At 40.4% G+C, this 18,250-nt stretch overlaps 1 protein-coding gene across 1 annotated transcript in view; it reads left to right on the top strand.

Annotated features, from left to right (window-relative positions):
- Positions 1 to 18,250, top strand: part of SMOC2 (SPARC related modular calcium binding 2) — a 240,022-nt gene that overhangs the window by 185,287 nt on the left and 36,485 nt on the right. Inside the window, exons 10-11 of the mRNA XM_075267794.1 lie at positions 429 to 531; positions 17,758 to 18,005. Coding sequence (XP_075123895.1) covers positions 429 to 531; positions 17,758 to 18,005 — 351 coding nt within the window. The remainder of the gene's footprint in view (positions 1 to 428; positions 532 to 17,757; positions 18,006 to 18,250) is intronic.

Here is an 18,250-nt window from a genome sequence, read left to right as displayed (position 1 = left end):
TCCATATAACACATCCTCGGATTTTAGTCTGGCACATATTCCTCTGTCACATCAGGGATAGTTTTCCTAATCCTGTCTGTACCTTGTGCGTAGTACTGCAGTTCTGCATGGTATCCAGATCAGGTAGGTTTCTGGCTCTGGCTCCTTTTTCTCTCTGCTCTACCCCACTTCCCAAATGAGTGGACAAGGCTCCTGGTCTCCAGCGACTTTCCACAGCTCACTAGGTAGGTTGTACCTATTTGCTGCTCCCTTCTCAAAGTGGTATAGCCCATTTAAGGGATTAAGTACATTATTCATACCTCTCAGATCAGTTATAAAGAGTATAAAACAATTATGAACATTTTGTTGTGCTCCCAGTGGGACTCTACATATGTTATACATAGTTGTATAAGTACTGTTAACATAATACTTCTATAATTATATATTAGGTTGTCCAGGCGCAAAGAAGAATGAATTCCTTACAAGTGTATTGGATGCATTGACTACAGATATGGTACATGCAGTGTCTGACTTAACATCTTCTTCCAGCAGGTAAGGTAATGACTAATTTTGCAAGTATTATAAAAGTACACATCGTTCATTTTTATGAACAGGGAATTCTAAAACTTTATAGCAAAACTTTCCTTACAGGATATTCAATTTAAAGAGGACCTTTCACCACTTTTGGGCACATGCAGTGTTATATACTGCTGGAAAGCTGCCTCGCGGCGCCTATCGCGCTGTGCTGTGGAGCGGGGAGGAACGCCCCCTTCCTCTGCTCACACAGCTCGTCCATAGACGAGTATTATCAGGAGCGGGAGGGGGGAGTTCCTCCCCGCTCCACAGTACAGCGTGATAGGCGCCGCGAGGCAGAAGGACGTCTCTGGCTAATGGTCAGAAACGCCCTTCTGACCATAGAGCACTACGGTACCGGCACCGTAAGCTCTTTACACCGGGCACAGATCGGGAAAGCCGACAGTGAATTCAGCGCACTGTCAGCTTTCCAGCAGTATATAACGCTGCATGTGCCCAAAAGTGGTGAAAGGTCCTCTTTAATGAAGAAAATTAGAAATAAAATGATAAAGTTTGGACAATAATGGACATTCCAGACATGTCTACAGTTTGGCATTTGTTGTAACAGAGTTAAATTAATTACAAAATGTTCTTGTTTTGCTCCCCACCAAGTGACTTACAATGCTGGAGTTTCATCGACATGGATAGAAATAATCTCTTATTTAAAGTGCTGATTTTTTAAATAAATATTTTAGCAATGCCATACACAGTCATAAGTCATGTGCTAGTGCAAAAGTAAACTTGTAGCACCTCACTAAGACACACAGATAAATAGGACTAACATTTGGCTTGGGAAGTCTATTTTAAAAGTGATCCTGACAGAATGGAAAATTACAGATTCAGTGCCAAACAGATTTTTTTTTTCCTTGCAAGACACAGAATCATTCTATCGAGCCTCTTAAGAGTAAGCGCTTATGTGTCAAGGTAGAAAACATGCAGGCCAGCTGGCTCAAATTTTGAAAATGGCAGCCAGTGGAATAATGAGGGAGAAATCTACTAAATAAAGTTATCATGCTCGAAAATTGAAGTTATATTAATGGCTTTACTTAATAGTTATGTTAAGACATTAAAAAAAATATTAAATCTTGGATGCCTGCCAGTTATATAGCAAGTACTGATATCGTCCCTGGATTAATGCTGTTTTCACAACAGATACTATAATACAGTAGGAAAAGTACTCACCCTTACAGAACGGGTATCAGGTGCACAAAATCCCTATAACCAGTATAAGGATAACAAAGGGTATGTTCACGTGGCGGAAAATGAAGAGGAAATTCCTCTTCATATACTGCCACCGGCATTTTTGCGTGGGCTCGCCGTGACAGGATGCTGATGCATGGGCCTAATTAGGAGGGGGTCTCGAGTTGCGGGCCCCTATGGCCGACTCGCAGCAATATCGAGAAGGAGGCTTCTTTTTTCTGTGTCCTGCTGTGATCTCTGCCTCCCTTTCAAAACAACGGGTAGTGGATTTAGGGAGGAATCTGCTCCGGATTCAGGGATGAAATACACCCCCAAATCCGCAGCAAATTCCTCCATGTAAACCCACCCAAAGAACGGTCTCTAGCATAATCATATGTAAATGAAGAAAAGGAAGATATAGGAAAGGAGAAAGAGAAGGAAAAAGCAGAATTAGAAATGAAAAGAGATGAGGAAAAAAAAGGAGGTGTGTTGGGAGAACTTGTAGAAAGTCAGGCCTAGACCTCATGACATTATCATCTTATATTCAGCAGTGTTTTTGTTCAAGACCCAGTAAATCCAAGTCCTTTGCAAGGATTCAGATCTGTCACATAATTGAGCTTTTAAGTTTTGATTTTCCTCAACTTAGTGGATTCACTACTGGAGGATAACATTTTTGTTACATTACTAGCTAAAATTTCTTAGGGCTGCAATGTAGACTTTACTGAGCTGGGAATGTAATCTCTCCTTCATAGTGGAAAATGTGATTCATAGTTAAATGTCTAGGTTAAAGATGTCTTCACATGACTAGACTTGTACAGTTGATTTGTCAAATAGCTGGTAAAGTTACTATGCATACAGGGAAGTGTTCTCTGGTCTCCTCTCTATTATTGCTGTCAAATTTTGATAAATTGTTTATAGAAATCTATGTAGTTTGTAGTTTTTATCTGGTCTATCATATCATGAAAACTGGCAACAGCAATCAGTTCCAGTGACACTTTGTTCTCTGAATAAAGGAACATTGGACTTTCAGGCCTTCGCTAGGCACCAGGGATGGATATATAGTTTATGTACCATTTATGCAGAGGAAAGAGATTCCCAACTATAGTACTGTTTCAGTGCACAAGGTTCTTTTTTTTTTTTAATCAGATAATTTTTAGTAAAACCAACCAACATACCCATTTTCCAATTTTCAAACAAAAAAGCCATCAAAACAAAAGACATCAAAGTCATAATCACCATGAACTTACAATGAAAGCAGGGTATACAAAAGAATAGGTTTTAAATATTGCACTAAACCAACCCTGATCTACCTGGAAGCAAAAACCAACTTAAGAATTACATTGGTGAAAGAGGATATAAGTGAACAAAGAGTTGGACACACTTCTGAACCTTGATGTTCCAGACTCAACCTGAACAGAGTAGAAGGAGCTATTTGAATAAATCAACAGTGGGAAACATGCATACCATCATTATGATTGTGGTGCCTAAGTGTGAAGTAATATCACAAGCTGTGGCGGAAACATTCTTTCTCATTAGAGGGCCACAGATGGGAAACCCAAACCAAGACCTCAATATTTATGCATGGCTTATCTTTTTTCAACTCCGCGATTGTCAGGACCTGAGTTGTTTGTAATATTGTTGTGTATTTGGTGGTGTTTGTCTGGGGATTTGAGCCAGTGTCTTCTGGCTCTTGAGTTGTTCTCTTTGCTACTGAGCTGTGGAGTCAAGGGTTTGGTATCTGCCTCAGTTCTGTGTGAGAGTCTGTTTAATCCTCAACACTTCTCTACCTCTGTACTGCATTTTCTGTTTGCCTGACATGGTTTTGGTATTAGTGTGTTTTTGTGTAAGGGCTTCAGGCTTATTTTATCCCTGTCTTGTCATACCCTTTCCTCACTACTCCACTATTCCTCTCCTCAAACTCCTGTTGTATGTTTATGTTTGTGCTGCACCTGTAACTTCTCCAGCATGTCCCTTCCTAGTTGTTACTGTTTGCAGCTGCACCAATTCTTCATTAGGGGTGAACACCTTTAGCATCCCAGTCCCTATCATCTTTCAGCTCTCACCCCACCTGTCTCTTAGGTCTCCATGTTTAGAGAGAAAGGGGTACTCCTTAAAGGGAAAGGGTAGGCTAAAACGTAGTTTTTATTAAAGATAAATAAAAATAAAAATCTCATGAGTCCCTATTAAAAGAAGGAGGCCTCTCAATAAGTGTAAACACGGACCTAACAGTTTAAATAACTGGTAAGGAGAGTGGAGGGTGAAATTTACCCACAGAGGGAACACCCCCCCACAAAAAGGTTGTGGCTGGTAAGTTGGAGTCCCTCTGATGTCACAGCCCTCTGCATCCCGCTCCTCCTAACACTCTCAATTTCTCCAAGTTATTGATATTATAGCTGATGTCACCCAAAATACTCTATATGGTCCACCCCAGAGTGCTGCCTCTAGATTTTCTGCGCAATGTCAGTATGCTTTAAGCAGGTACTCTGTGCATTGGTATTTGGCCGACAGAGAAATGGCCAATGGCCAATACCGGCACCTACGGTGTTGTAAAAATATAAACAGCAGCCGATAGCCAGGTGTGACCTAGTATAAGGGAAACACCGCTTGTGTAGGTAATCTCTCAATGCGTTTCGCTATTAACTAGCTCTTCAGGAGAGTTATAGATGTATAGGAGATATCAAAAGAAACAAAATTGCAGTGATAACTGCATTTCCTGGGACCTGGATGGTAGGCCCTGCCCCCCATACCGCGCCCCCATCTATCTTGGCCAATTAGCGATAGTTTTGGCCGAACGTGTCATAGGAGGCTCAGACGTGGTTGCAGCGCAATAAACAAACACGATCATCACTGAAGAGAGAAGAGGACGTGTGTCTCCAAAACAGGTAGGTGTATTAAAAACGATAACACTTTAATAAAAGCTATGTTTTAGCCTACCCTTTCCCTTTAAGGAGTACCCCCTTTCTGTCAGAAAATAATTTTTGGTGTTACCTACCCAGTGTTTAAAACTCCACGTTTAGAGAGCCAGAAGTTGCTGGGGCCAAGCTTAGCTTGGGTACAGCTGACCAACACCCTCAGGCAGGGCCTAGTCAGCCATCACAATGTCAGGGAACGTTTTCCTTCCCCATTTCCATAGAGGTGCTAGCAGCATTCAGCATACGGTTCCTCGGGCATTGGCGCAACCGTGACAGAGATGGTTGGAAACATTACACAGGTTTGTATAGAAGACTTAACATGCTTGTAGAAAATGGAGTTTTATCTTTGTGTTTAAATATAGAGATAACAGACACAGCACCCAAAGCCTTTATCAGGATCTGCAATTAGCTGAACTGATTGTCCTGCAGGCAGTGCTGTACATAACAGTCAGAGCACTCAGCCACCTCAGGGAGCAGTGACTTGCGTCACTCGTCCTGCTTATCAATTAGCCTTTGCTCCATTGAAACAATGTTTAAACAATGCGTGGAATAATTTCACCTACAGTTAGGTCCGTAAATATTTGGACGGGCAACATTTTTCTAATTTTGGTTCTGTACATTACCACAATGAATTTTGAACAAAACAATCCAGATGTAGTTGAAGTTCAGATTGTAACAAGTGAAAGGCATGCTTAATTGGGTTGAGATCAGGTGACTGACTTGGCCATTCAAGAATATTCAACTTCTTTGCCTTTACTAAACTCTTGGGTTTCTTTGGCTATTTGTTTTGGGTCATTGACCATCTCTATTATGAAATGCCGACCAATCAGTTTGGCTGCATTTAGTTGGATTTGAGCACACAATACAGTGGGGCAAAAAAGTATTTAGTCAGTCACCAATAGTGCAAGTTCCACCACTTAAAAAGATGAGAGGCCTCTGAAATTTACATCATAGGTAGACCTCAACTATGAGAGACAGAATGAGAAAACAAATCCAGAAAATCACATTGTCTGTTTTTGTAAGAATTTATTTGCAAATTATGGTGGAAAATAAGTATTTGGTCACCTACAAACAATCAAGATTTCTGGCTCTCTCACCTGTAACTTCTTCTTTAAGAGTCTCCTCTTTCCTCCACTCATTACCTGTAGTAATGACACCTGTTTAAACTTGTTATCAGTATAAAAAGACACCTGTGCACACCCTCAAACAGTCAGACTCCAAACGCCACTATGGTGAAGACCAAAGAGCTGTCAAAGGACACCAGAAACAAAATTGTAGCCCTGCACCTGGCTGGGAAGACTGAATCTGCAATAGGCAACGAGCTTGGATTGAAGAAATCAACTGTGGGAGCAATAATTAGAAAATGGAAGACATACAAGACTACTGATAATCTCCCTCGATCTGGGGTTCCACGCAAAATATCACCCGTGGAGTCAAAATGATCACAAGAACGGTGAGCAAAAATCCCAGAACCACGCGGGGGGACCTAGTGAATGAACTGCAGAGAGCTGGGACCAATGTTACAAAGCCTACCATCAGTAACACACTACGTCGCCAGGGACTCAGATCCTGCAGTGCCAGACGTGTCCCACTGCTTAAGCCAGTACATGTCCGGGCCCGTCTGAAGTTTGCTAGAGAGCATTTGGATGATCCAGAAGAGTATTGGGAGAATGTCCTATGGTCTGATGAAACCAAACTGGAACTGTTTGGTAGAAATACAACTTTTCGTGTTTGGAGGAAAAAGAATACTGAGTTGCATCCATCAAACACCATACCTACTGTAAAGCATGGGGGTGGAAACATCATGCTTTGGGGCTGTTTCTCTGCAAAGGGGCCAGGACGACTGATCCGGGTACATGAAAGAATGAATGGGGCCATGTATCGTGAGATTTTGAGTGCAAACCTCCTTCCATCAGCAAGGGCATTGAAGATGAAACGTGGCTGGGTCTTTCAACATGACAGTGATCCAAAGCACACCGCCAGGGCAACGAAGGAGTGGCTTTGTAAGAAGCATTTCAAAGTCCTGGAGTGGCCTAGCCAATCTCCAGATCTCAACCCTATAGAAAACCTTTGGAGGGAGTTGAAAGTCCGTGTTGCCAAGCGACAGCCCCAAAACATCACTGCTCTAGAGGAGATCTGCATGGACGAATGGGCCAACATACCAACAACAGTGTGTGCCAACCTTGTGAAGACTTACAGAAAACGTTTGACCTCTGTCATTGCCAACAAAGGATATATAACAAAGTATTGAGATGAAATTTTGTTACTGACCAAATACTTATTTTCCACCATAATTTGCAAATAAATTCTTACAAAATCAGACAATGTGATTTTCTGGATTTGTTTTCTCATTTTGTCTCTCATAGTTAAGGTCTACCTATGATGTAAATTACAAACGCCTCTCATCTTTTTAAGTGGTGGAACTTGCACTATTGGTGACTGACTAAATACTTTTTTGCCCCACTGTATATCTCTATATATCTCAGAATTCATCCGGCTGCTTCTGTCCTGTGTCACATCAGCAATAAACACTAGTGACCCAGTGCTACTGGCAGCCATGCATACCCAAGCCATCACACTGCCTCTGCCATGTTTTACAGATGATGTAGTATGCTTTTGGATCATGAGCTTTGCCATACCTTTTTCTTTCCATCATTGTGATAGAATTGGTTTCATGTATTCAAAGAATCTTCCAGAAAGAACCTTCCAGAACTGGGCTTTTTATTTGTTTTTTTATTTTTTTAGCAAAGTCCAATCTAGCCTTTTTATTCTCGAGACTTATGAGTGGCTTGCACTGTGCAGTGAACTCTCTATATTTACTTTAAAAAAAAAAAAAAAGAAAACTTGATAATCTTCAGTAGTTGATACCTTTTTAATGGCTAACTCATAATGATGACAAATGGCTGACGTTTCGGAACGCTAGGCTCCTTTATCAAAGTAAATTTAAAAACATTTCTGAAGGATGCATATATATATAAAGAACAGGCACAAAGGGTGTTAGATTTCAGGAGGAAGGGGGGGGGGTTGTTAGTAATTGGTAGAGACAATGTAAACACTTACAGGTCCTTATCAGTTCACACATTACTGTAAAAAGACATGAAACTCTGTGATGCATTAAGTCCACACTCGAGTGTTAGAAGCAGTGTCATGAATTTATACTCATGTATGCGTCTTTCTCTCTTTGATCTGAAATTCCCTCTCAAAACCAAAATTTTCAAGACAAGACAACAAGACAACAAAATTGAGACATCACTGTATTGGAAGCCGATTGACTGACCAACCTACCTAGGATGGGATAGCTTTCATCCGAAACACATAAAGAACTCTATTGTCTACAGCCAGGCCATCAGATACCATCGCATATGTTCAGACCCTGCAGATAGAGACGAACACCTTGGGGGCCTCAAAAACACATTCTTGAGGCAGGGTTACCATCCAAGAACAATTGATAACCAAATCACCAGAGCCACCAGGATACCAAGATCGGAGTTATTAAGATACAATACCAAAAAGGATAACAATCGACTGCCCCTGGTTGTCACATATAACCCCCACCTGGAGACGCTGAGAGGTATCACACGCAAATTACATCCACTACTACATAAAGACAACCGTCTAACATCCATATTTCCAGACCCCCCCTCTCCTATGCTACAGACAGCCACCAAACCTCAGGAATATGGTGGTCAGTAGCTCACTATCACCCCCAGCTAACACAGGAACATTTCCATGTGGAAATAAGAGGTGCAAAACCTGCCCCCACATACTGACCACTGACAGGATAGAGATACCAAACTCGAACAAGGAATATAAAATTCCAGGTACCTTCACCTGCAGCACATCCAATGTAGTGTATGTAATTATGTGTACCAAATGTTCCACTGATAATCTGTATGTTGGAGAGACCGGACAGCAACTTAGAACGCGTATGAACTCACATCGCCATACAATTAAAGAACAAAGAATTGACCTTCCCGTGTCAAAGCATTTTTGTAGTGGGGACCACAATATCACCGATCACATGAAAATTTTGGTTTTGAGAGGGAATTTCAGATACATGAGTATAAATTCATGACCCTACTTCTAACACTCGAGTGTGGACTTAATGCATCACAGGGTTTCATGTCTTTTTACAGTAACGTGTGAACTGATAAGGACCTGTAAGTGTTTACATTGTCTCTACCAATTACTAACAAACCCCCCCTTCCTCCTGAATTCTAACACCCTTTATGCCTGCTCTGTATATATATATGCATCCTTCAGAAATGTTTTTAAATTTACTTTGATAAAGGAGCCTAGCATTCCGAAACGTCAGCCATTTGTCATCATTATGATTTAGACATTAAAAAGGTATCAACTACTGAAGATTATCAAGTTTTCTTTTTTTTTTTTTATATTTCCAACCCACTGGCTAACACGGTACAACAACGAACATTTTCCTTATATTTACTTTTATGCAGTCTTCTCTTTATGGTAGATTTGGATATTGATACCCCTACATACTGGAGAGTGTTGTACACTTGGTTGACTGTTGTGAAGGGGTTTCTCTTCACCATGGAAATAATTCTGCAATCATCCACCACTCTTGTCTTCCGATGGTGTCCAGGTCTTTTTTCTTTGTCAGGATGTACCAAACTGTAGATTTTGACACTCCTAATATTGTAGCAATTTCTCAGATTTTTTTTTTTTTTTTTTTACTGTTTTGGCAGATTAAGGGTGACTTGTTTTCTTCACAGCAAAATCTTACAAATGCAAGCACCACACCACAACTCAACTGCAGGCCTTTTATCTGCATTAATTGAGAATGACATAATGAACGAATTAACCCCACCTGCCCATGAAACAGCCTTTGAGTCAAATATCCAATTACTTTTGGTCCCTTTAAAAACAGAGTAGCACGTGTTAAGGAGCTGAAACTCCTAAACCCTTCATCCAATTTTAATGTGAATACCCTCAAATGAAAGCTGAAAGTCTGGCTTTATGTCCATCTCCATTATATAACTATAAATGTAATATGTTTCAGTAAACAAGTAAGAAAAACCCAAATTTGTGTCAGTGTCCAAATATATACGGACCTAACTGTAGCAGGCATAGCTGCATTGCTAAAGCAATATATTTAGGAAAAATTTTGAACATGTACTTGTTTGATGTGCATAATATAAAGGCAGGGTCGGTGTTAGGGGTGGAAAACTGGGCAATTGAGCAGGGCCCCAACCCCCACAGGGGCCCCCTGCTTTGCCCTGCAATGGTACATACTACATAGTGTCTTCTGTTCTGAGGTAAGTGGCATGGATTGGACACACAGTAGAGAAGGAGGAAGCTCTGATCCTTGGTCTTCAGAAAGAAATACTGATTGGAGGAGCTGCTTCTCCTTGCTGCTTCACTGTTCAGCTTAGCTGCCCTGCACACAGAGGGAGTTATGTCAAAGTTCCTGTCTCACTTCACACAGATCGGATTGCTGCCTAAATTTGTAAGTACACGGAACAAGTACTTACAGCTTCCTTGGCGTTTTAGTTTATCCTCCATTATCTTATCTTTGTGCTTCACCAGAGTTATAAATCTTCATGGGAAAGCTAATGGCCAGAGCATGGGCTGACTTACCTTGCTGAAGGAAAAAATATCTTTGTACCGTGTTAGCCAGTGGATATGAAATATAAAAAATTAAGAGTTTTCAATAGTTGATACCTTTTTTAATGGCTAATGATGACAGATTGCATGCTTTCAGGATTTAAACACAATTTCTGACGGATGTATATTTATTAGAGATGAGCGAGTACTATTTGAAACGGCCATTTCGAATAGCACACACCTATAAGAATGAATGGAAGGGGCCGGCGCAAAGACTTTGCCGGTGGCCGTCCGCTTAACCCCCTGCGTCCGGCACGGCTGCGTCCATTCATTCCTATGGGTGTTTCGAATAGTACTTGCTCATCTCTAATATTTATGCAAAAAGAGACACATAGAATGTTTGGTGGGAGAGTAGATGGTAATTGGTACACAAGTAAACAAATCATCAATTCATACCGTCCTTATCAGTTCAATGAGTGGCCTTTTATAGCTACTTTGATTAGTGATGTGATGGCTTGTTCCTGTAGAAGGACATAAACCCATGTGACAGATTCAACCCCCCTGGCCCTGGAGTGAAGTCATCAGCTTGTATTCATAAATTTTTATGTCTTTCTTGGATTTGAAGTTTCCCCTTAAAACCAAAATTTTCATGTCATTGATGATATTATGATCTTGATTGCAAAAGTGTTTTGGTACGGGGAGGTCCATTCTTTGCTCTGTAATTGTGTGAATTCATCTGCATTCTAAGTTTCTTTTTTATTTTTTTTATTTTTATGTAGATTGTGAGCCCCCACATAGAGCTCACAATGTACATTTTTCCCTATCAGTATGTCTTTGGAGTATGGGATGGAAATCCATGCAAACGTGGGGAGAACATGCAAACTCCTTGCATATGGTTTTATGCCCTTGGCGGGATTTGAACACCAGGACTCCAGTGCTGCAAGGCTGCAGTGCTAACCACTGAGCCACCGTGTGGCCCCCGCATTCTAAGTTTCTGACCAGTTACACCACCACGCGATTACAGTATCAACTACTGAAGACTCTCAATTTTTATATTTCATAACCTTGCTGAGGGACAATATGGTTAATGGTCTACATAAACAGAGCTTTCTAATGTGTCTACGCTGTGTTGGTCAGGTTGCAAATAACTGTGAAAATGCATAGCAAGAAGACCCCAGAAGCCAACTTCAGCATCTTAACAAGACCCCTAGTAGAGGACTGTGGGCTAGGTCAGTATGCCATCCAAATTTTTACCAGATAGCCCACTGACCCATTCATTTCTGTCAGCCCACACACATGACCATGTATTACTCGGATCAATGTGCGAGCCATCAGTTCAGGCCACAAAACTGAGGAAAGGTCCAATTTTGCAATTTTCCAATGCAGCCCCCATTTATTGATTGAATTGGGTAGCGAAATCATGGCAGGTGCATGGGCAGCATACAAATGACATCTGTGTGCCGTCTCTACCGTTCAATCACAGCCAGCAGATGGTTGTGTGCAATTAGTCTTAAAGAGGCTTTGGATTATTTACGTACATATCCTCAGTAAGGCTAGGTGCACACGACCGAGGAGCAAAATGGCATTCATTTACATAGCTGTCTTGCACCCGATGTCGTGAGAATAACACCCAGTCGGGCTGGGTTCACACCAGCCCTGGAAATCCATTTCGGGATTCTGTTCCTCTTTCTGCTTGAAAAATGCAAGTAGCACTTTTCTCTCTGCATTTTTCATCCTTTTCAGACTGAAACCAGGTGGAAACTCGCAGACCCCATTATAATCAATAGGGTCCGCTGGTAACCACTTTTTTAAGTGGAAAACTGAACAAATGTGTGAACCTAGAGTCATTTACAGTAAAATTAATGCTACTATGTAACGTCCATTACAAAAATGGACCTCACACAGCCAGTTTTCACTGTCATGTGAATGTAGCCTAAGGCTATTTATATTGCATAAAGTGAGATCTGTGCCGCTATACTTACTCACTAAGGGCTTGCACTAGGTTCACACTAGTGTTGCATCCAAACAACAGAGAGGTGAACAACTAAAACAGCGGTTACACATGGAACCCAGGGGACCCCATTGTCTGAATATAAACTGAAAGAGGCAGAGGAAAAAGTCCAACTTTAACAACAGCATTCATTCGTCTGTTCTGTTTCCACAGACCAATGATATGTGGAAAAAAAAAAGGAGACATGCTCTATTTTGGGTTGTTTTGTGGATCATTATTCTAGTCTAAATCTAGTTTAAATCTCATCCATTTTGCTGCTACTGCACATAACAGTAGACTACTGGCTAATGTGCTGTGAGTATATGCCCTGGTGACATACCCTTAGTGCTCATTCACACAATAGGGCCGTGTACTCAGCCATAAAAAAGTAAGTTTTCACGACCAGACATATATCTGTGAAAACAGCCCAATGTGTGACAGTTTCTATTTTTTTCTCGGATTGGTCACACAGGCCATTAGAACAACAGTTATATGAGTAGATTCATTTAGGTCTATGGGGCTTGTGTAGGCCATTGACTCAACAGCTAGTACATGACCAAAGAACCCTGTAATGTGTATAAGCACTAAGTCTAAAAATCCATTGAGCTTTCTTTTTAAAGATGCTGTTGTTTTAAATGTACTCTTTAGCAGACATACTCTAGTCTAGTTTCACATATACGTGGAGACTACATAGGACACTCTGCTGCAGATTCCATTTAAAATCGGCTAAGAGAAGTCCTGCAAAAAGCACTTTTTTCTCCACTGGACCCCATTATAGTCTGTCGGGTCCGCTGGTAACAGCTTTTTTGATTTTTTAGCAGACAGGCTAAATAAAATCGTTTACACCATTCTGTCTCTCGGATCCCATGCAGACCCGAACGACAGAGAGACAAACACTAGTGTGAAACTGACGTCAGTCTATTGAACTCAGAGGCATTCATGACATTCAAGGAAATGTTTTGCCAGCAGTATATCCCTTTTGTTCTGAATGTCACAGATATTGTCAATGTATACCACCTCTAATATAATGGTGGTATTAACCAGTCATAGTATAGTAGTATTATTCAGTCAGTGTATGATATGATGGTATTATTTAGTCAATGTATAATGGCATTATCCAGTTACTGTATGGTGGCATTATTCACTCATTGTATGATATGGTGGTATTTAGTCACAGTTCAGTGGTATTATGTAGTCCATGTATGGTAGCTTTAGTGTGACAGTCTACGGTCGTATTATTCAATCAGTATATTTTTCAATTGTGGTGTAGTGGTATTATTCAGTTACTGTATGGTAGTACTACCGAGTCATCATGGTATCTAGTTATTTTAATAGTTGTGTTGTTTTGATACTGTATGGTGGTATTATCCAGTCACTTTATGGATAAGAGGATATACGGTATGCTGTGGAGTGGAGAAGTAAGTATATACAATGAAGTTGGCCCATGCTTGTAGGCTGCAGATTTGTGGCTATGGAAAAGATGCTTTTTATGTTGCACATTTTCCTTCGGTTTCTTGAACCAAAGCTAGAAGCTAAGATCTAGTAGCAAAACTACTCCTGGATTTGGCAAAAAACAAACAAACTGCTAAATCTGCAGCAAAAAAAAGCAGCTTTTCTGCAACGTAGGGCCTTTACAATTATCAGTAAATAACTGAAATCACTGCTTGTTATAAGGGATAAAAATGTCCCCTTATTGAGATCCGCAGAAAACAGCTGTAATTTGTAGGAAAATCTGGAATGCTACCACAGGGGAAATTAACCTCCCACCCAACGCAGCAATTTTTTGATTTGTGTTTAATCCTTGCCTTCCAAAAGCCATAACATTTTTTATTTTTCTGCGCACAGAGCTGTGTAGGGGCTCAATTTTTTGTAGGACAAATTAGACTTCATAGTGGTACCATTTAATATTTCGTACAATGTCCTGGGAAGCAGGACAAAATTCAGATAGAATGCATTTGCTTTTCTTACTTATGGATTTCATTTTTATGGCATTTACTATGCAACCAAAATGACAAGTGACCTGTATTCTGTGGGACAATACAATTACAGCAATACCAAATTGATATAGTTTTTTTCCTACATGTACCCCTTAAAAAACCGAACACTTCGAAAAAAAATAAAACATTTCTTGGAGTCGTCATTCTGACACCCATAACTTTTTAATATTTGTGTTTATGTGGCTGCATAAGGCGTCTTTTTTCAAGTTGTGCTATTTATTTATACCATTTTGGGGAATGTACTGTTTTGATCACTTTTTATCCAAATGGGAGGCCACAGTTTGTAGAGTGGGCTTCTTCGGACAGAGGGATACCTAATGTGTATGTGTTTTATTTTATTTACATTTATATGTGCTCTAAAAAATGGGGTGATTAGATTTTTTTTATTTGAATTGTTTTTATTTTTAGATCCCCTTGGAGTCTTGAACCTCAGGGTGCATGATGACTAATACAGTAAAATGTAATGTATAGTAAAATCCCTATACTTCCATTATGGGCTGCCTAGCACATCCTGTAATAGAAGTATATAGGAGACAAGCCTGGGAACCTTCAATAGGCTGTTGGCTGTCGTAGCAAAACATCGCCAAATCTCGTTCTGAAATCTGTCCAACCCAAGATGGCGGCTCCTGTGTGCTGTTGGTAAAAAGGCTTCACTGTCATGTTTGAATGAGACTTGAGGAGAGTTAATACCTGTAATCACTGCGATCAGTGTATTATACAACAGGGACCCAGCAGTTATGATGACCACTCAGCTCCAGTGGCTGCCATATTTAAAAACCTGAATTATGGCGGATGACTAGAAGGGATTAAAGGGTTTTCCTTGATTAAATGTTGTTGACTTGTCCTTCATATACATCATCAATATCTGATCGGTGAATGGTCTCTTTCCTGTGCTGATGGCAACATTTTCATCAGTTTTATGGCACAGCTGCAGCTCAGTCCAATTCAAGGGAAAGTGGCCGAGCTGCAGTACCAAGCACAGCCCATATGCTTTGTTTGGTGCTGTGGTTGGTATTCATTGAAGAGGTTGCAGTGCTCATCTGAATGCTGTGTTCTCTTCAAATATCTATTCTGTTGAGGTACCCAGTGTTGGATAGGCTATAAGTCCTGTAAGTCCCCTTTAAGCATTACACAATTCATTCTATGAAGTGCCTGTAATGCAAAACAGAATAGGTCCTGTTGACTGGAGACACTCTTTGTAACAACTCTTAAATCTGGCCAATAAATATCTTGCCACCTTTTTCACAGTTTACTACTGTGAAATTCCTAGTCTGCTAGATCTGTTCTGGTCAGTTGCTGCTAAACTGAAGTGGAAACATAGAGGAGAACAGAAGCTCAGCAAAGTGGTATACCTCTGGAAATGCCTCCTACCAGAATGCATAGTGCCTACTGAACTATTTGGTATAAGACAATAATGGTAAGGCAAATAAAAATAGATATGAGGAAATATATTATGAATTTAATTCCTTATGAACTTCCTAAAGTATTAGATTTCAGAAAATCTAGGACTTTTGGGATTCATATAAATGTATCACCAGAATGTCCTCTGTACCCAGCCTGCACTAGCTTTCAGAGATCAGACCCCCGCTGGGGGCCCTTATTTGCTTCCCACTTAGTTTCCACTCCACCATCTCTTCCAGCGCTTCCACCACTACAAGTAGCAGAACAGCACCAGAAGCAGCTGAACATTATAGGACAGTTTTTCACCTGCAACACAAACTTGATGGACCCATAAATGACCAGATTTGGTTATACTTGAACTGTACCCTCTCTCTGGAAGATACACTGAGCCCTGATTCCATGGACTTCTGGCTTGGAAGATTGGACCAGTGGCAGAAATTGGCCCCATTTGCTATTAATGTAGTGTCTGAAGGAATATTCAGCATGGCGGGTAGCATCATCACATCAAAGTGGACAAAATTGTTTGCCTGAAATCGGTGAAAAACATTTTGTCATGATTTTCAAACACTTTCACCTGATGATTAAATTTGCCATAGCTGACAGTACAGACTGGCTATTTATCAGCAGCCCAATGACCCCACTACCTCTGCATGATTTCCAGTAATGTTTTCTATCCTACTATTGCTGCTGCTGTAGCTATTACTACCCCTGCTGTTATTATTACTAGCCTTTCATAACTGTATATCTCCTGTCTTGTCTGATATGTTCCTTACTGCATTACTGATGGAAACTAGAGATGAGCGAACACAGAAATGTTCGGGGTTCGAAATCCGATTCGAACAGCCGCACACTGTTCGACTGTTCCAACGGGTTTCAAACCCCATTATAGTCTATGGGGGGAAATGCTCGTTTCAGGGGTACGCAACATTTGATCAAATTCTACTTACCAAGTCCATGAGTGAGGGTCGGCATCAGGCCTGGGCAGAGCCGACTGCGCATGCCCGCACTACAAGCGGACATGCGCAGTCGGCTCTGCCCAGGCCCGATGCCTGGCAGAGTGAATTCAGAGCCGGAAGAGGACGCGGGACTCTGCGCAGGGAGAAGACTTCTAAAGGTAAGAGAAGAACCAGCGTTGATTGGCAATGTATAGCATTCTGCCAATCGACGATGGTTCTGCATCGAATCTTAACTTTGAACAGCTAGTAGTACTCGTTCATCTCTACTGAAAACCATTTACCAAGGTAAATATAACAAACCTAAAACTGCTTGCATGTCACACTTTCCACTCTCTTTAAAATAACATAAAGCACGTTGCTACTCCGCAAAAAGGGATAAATGGTTTTTTAATTAATCAAAAAATTGACATGAAAATAATTTTTTTGTTTTAAAAATCATAAACAATGCAACAGAGGAATATGTTTTTAAACAGCCTATTAGATACCACCAGCTATCATCCGTTTAGTCATATTTTTACATTAATAAGTTAAAGAGCTTGAAAGGGGTTGGATACAGTCCAATTTGGAACAATTTTCATTTAGACTGCATTGAATTGGACCCGCAGCGAATTTTCAGAAAATTCATCTCTAAAACAAGTTGTGGTTCTGATATTCAGCTGATTACATTTTTTATATAGTCACAGAATGGTATAAAATAAGTTAACTAATCAATCCACTGACACTACTATTATGATGCTTCCTGCGAGGAGTCTCTTGATCTTCATTTTGTGGTCTTATTACCAAGGATGATACTTGGTAAAGTGAGTTTTTTTTCCCCTGTTAGTCCCTTTAGCACCATTAGGCAGGGGCCCCAAGTAGTGTTAGCTCTGCAATTTTGCCACTGCGCAAACTGCTGTGTTTTACAGTCCCTGCAATGTGGATGGGATTCTGACTAATCCCATCCATACACTGCAGAAAATAATCTGTTTGTATTTGTACTGTGTTTTTTCAAATCGCAGCATGTCAATTACAGAAACACTGGCAGTTTCTGTATTGGTATAATGGAAGAGGAAAACTCTGCCGACTTTCTGTGAAAAGCACTGCAAGAAAAAATGTGCTGCATTTCCAACGTTTTTTTTTCTAGGGCTGCGGTCCACTACATGGAGCCGTAGCCTTAAAGACTATTTCAGATACACTTAACCTGTGTTTTTCATTTATACTAGGGTGTCAGAACCAGATCCAAACCATACCTTGGAAGAAAGAGTTGTGCATTGGTACTTCAAACAACTTGACAAAAATTCAAATGGGGACATTGGAAAAAAGGAAATCAAGCCATTCAAGAGATTGTTACGGAAAAAATCTAAGCCAAAAAAATGTGTAAAGAAGTTTGTTGAATACTGTGATGTGAATAATGACAAGTCTTTGACTGTCCATGAATTAATGGGATGTCTTGGTGTTACACAAGATGAAGGTAAGAGAGAGTTAATAAAGAAAATTTGTATTCTTTGCATTCTTTTTTTGGGTTTAGGGTTAGGATGAGGGGTTAATGGGAATACACCAGTTTTCTTTAAATAGATAACTTATATTGAGAACGTCTTCAATTGCTCTAGTGGATGGATTGCAGAGTTGTTGGAAATTGATGTAATCAGATATTTAGTAGCTATGATGGTTCTAGAGCAGTGATGGTGAACCTTTTAGAGACTGAGTGCTCAAACT

Source organism: Leptodactylus fuscus, chromosome 3 (genome assembly GCF_031893055.1).
Source record: "Leptodactylus fuscus isolate aLepFus1 chromosome 3, aLepFus1.hap2, whole genome shotgun sequence".
Lineage (NCBI taxonomy): Eukaryota > Metazoa > Chordata > Amphibia > Anura > Leptodactylidae > Leptodactylus > Leptodactylus fuscus.
The sequence above is the reverse complement of the archived record's forward strand: the minus strand, read 5'-3'. Positions and strand labels throughout refer to the sequence as shown.